This window comes from Engraulis encrasicolus, chromosome 10 (genome assembly GCF_034702125.1).
Source record: "Engraulis encrasicolus isolate BLACKSEA-1 chromosome 10, IST_EnEncr_1.0, whole genome shotgun sequence".
NCBI classification, from domain to species: domain Eukaryota; kingdom Metazoa; phylum Chordata; class Actinopteri; order Clupeiformes; family Engraulidae; genus Engraulis; species Engraulis encrasicolus.
The window spans coordinates 619611-622110 of record NC_085866.1 but is presented as its reverse complement, the minus strand read 5'-3'; the positions used below and the strand labels follow the sequence as shown (position 1 = coordinate 622110).

Here is a 2500-nt window from a genome sequence, read left to right as displayed (position 1 = left end):
TGTGTGTGTGTGTGTGTGTGTGTGTGTGTGTGTGTGTGTGTGTGTGTGTGTACCGGTACTCCGTAGCTCATGAGTGTGTTGGGGTTCATGATGGTGTGTGTGTGTGTGTGTGTGTGTGTGTGTGTGTGTGTGTGTGTGTGTGTGTGTGTGTGTGTGTGTGTGTGTGTGTGTGTGTGTGTACCGGTACTCCGTAGCTCATGAGTGTGTTGGGGTTTCATGATGGTGACGAGCTGGTGCAGGAGGTCGGGTTGCGTCTCGAAGAGCTCTGGTGCCAACTTCCTCATCACGCCCTCCAGCTGCTCCGCCGCGTAGCCTGGCGCCCCGTACCAGGTCTTAGGCTCCCCCCTGGAGACACACACACACACACACACACACACACACACACACACACACACACACACACACACACACACACATGTGATTATTAGCCTGGCGCACCGTACCACGTCTTGGGCTCCCCCCTGGAGACACACACACACACACACACACACACACACACACACACACACACACACACACACGCACACACACACACACACACACACACACACACACACACACACAGACAGAGAATGGTTTGTGAGAGCTGTAATGTATTCATGTTGTACTCGTGTTCAAGTTCTTTCAGCAAAAGCCACAGGTACAATGGTGAATAGCCCAGAGAGGCTGTTCTAGAATGGTGTGTAGTATTCTAGAATACTGTGTAGTGTTCTAGAATGGTGTGTTATGCTATAAGAGAGAGAGGCTAGAATGGTGTGTAGTATTCCAGAATGGTGTGTGGTGCTCTAGAAGGGAGTGTGGTGTTCTAAGAGGCTAGAATGGTGTGTAGTATTCTAGAATGGTGTGTGGTGTTCTAGAAGGGTGTGTGGTGTTCTAGAATGGTGTGTGGTGTTCTAGAAGGGTGTGTAGTATTCTAAGAGGCTAGAATGGTGTGTAGTATTCTAAGAAAGAGATTGTGTGTGTGTGTGTGTGGTACGCAGGGGTACACAGTCCACCCACTTCTCCTTTGTGTGTGTGTGTGTGTGTGTGTGTGTGTGTGTGTGTGTACCAGTGTAGGTAGTTGATGCTGTAGCTCCAGTGGTCCTCGATGTGCCAACAGAATGATGAGAAGCACATGCCCACGTATAACCATGGCAACGTCATGCCACAGATATCGGCGGTCACATGGGTCAGGACCGACGGATTCATCATCGCCATGTTGTTAAGATTCCAACCACAACCCAGGTACTTCTGGAACACAGAAAACACACGCACATTATACAAGTGTGTGTGTAAGAACAGCATAGTGTGAGGTGTGTGTGTGTGTGTGTGTAAAGGCCAGTTCACACCAAAGATTCGCGACGAGACGTGCTGCAACGTTCTAAAAACTAGCAACTGTCTGCAACATGCTGTTCTACTCCAGGCGTTCAGACCACTGCAACTGCAGCTGCAACTGCGACTACGTTCCTATAACAACGGTAGCCGGTCAATGGTAGTATTATGGGATGGTCAGGACCAGGCTACGTGCGCGTACCCATCTGAGTTGTTTTACAAAAGCAAATAGATGCGCTGTTGCGATCAAATTAAATAAACTATTGTAGCCCTACATTTAGGCTACATTATGCCTACGTGCATTTTGCGCAAAAAAAATGTATGGAGCCCTTTGAAAGTGGATTTTACTTGGTGTCCTTCATGAGAAAATGAAAAGTTTCAGTTTCTCTGAAATAGCCTATTTTTGAAAGCACCGCGAACGACAAGGCTACCTGCTTGCTTTCTGTGATAACACGACGAGAAGTCGCGGACAACTTAATGGGTTACATTTAAAGTTCCTTTGTGCGGTGTAACTCTAGCAAATGTGCACATTTCCACGGAAAGGTGACTAACCTCTTGGATACGGAATGCCAATAGGCCTATAACAAGTAGGCATAGCCTAGGCCTATGGAAGTCCTTTGACCAGCCAAATTTGTCAGCTTCGTATTGCGAGTGTGTTTCTTTATAGCAGCTGAGCTCGTCCATATGTGAACTTTACGCATGCAAGAAGCATCATGAAAGCTCATTTGAGTGACGTTCATTTTGACTTAAACGTGAGGATATCAAATAATGAAGACAGCAGGTAGAATAATGCACAGATAAAGGTTGGCCATTTCTTATTTTCTGAAGGTAGATTAGTTTGCTACACTAGGCTATAACTTTTATAAGGGATGCCCACAAAAAGCCAAGTAGATGCACACTGCGATCAAAATAAATAAACTACAGTATGCCTGCTAGGCTACTATTTTGGGCAGAAAATAAAGGCTACGAAGATCATTGGAAGTGGGTTAGCCTATTTGGCTACTTATTTTCTCGAGAAAGTGCAATCCTCAGAAATATTTCTGAAAGCACTGTTCCGGCTGTCTCCAGTTTGCATTCTGTGATAACACGACGAGGTCGGCAAAATAAAGGTTTAAGTTCCTTGGTGCAGTGAGTAGCAAATGTGGAAAGGTGATGTTGTCCTCTTGGAAATCATTTGAAAATTAGCCTA

General features: G+C 46.0%; 1 protein-coding gene across 1 annotated transcript in view; it reads right to left on the bottom strand.

The window, feature by feature from the left end:
• kdm5bb (lysine demethylase 5Bb) overlaps positions 1–2500 on the bottom strand; it is a 59215-nt gene that overhangs the window by 26687 nt on the left and 30028 nt on the right. The window contains exon 12 of the mRNA XM_063207849.1: positions 1049–1230. Within this exon, the coding sequence (XP_063063919.1) occupies positions 1049–1230 (182 nt within the window). The remainder of the gene's footprint in view (positions 1–1048; positions 1231–2500) is intronic.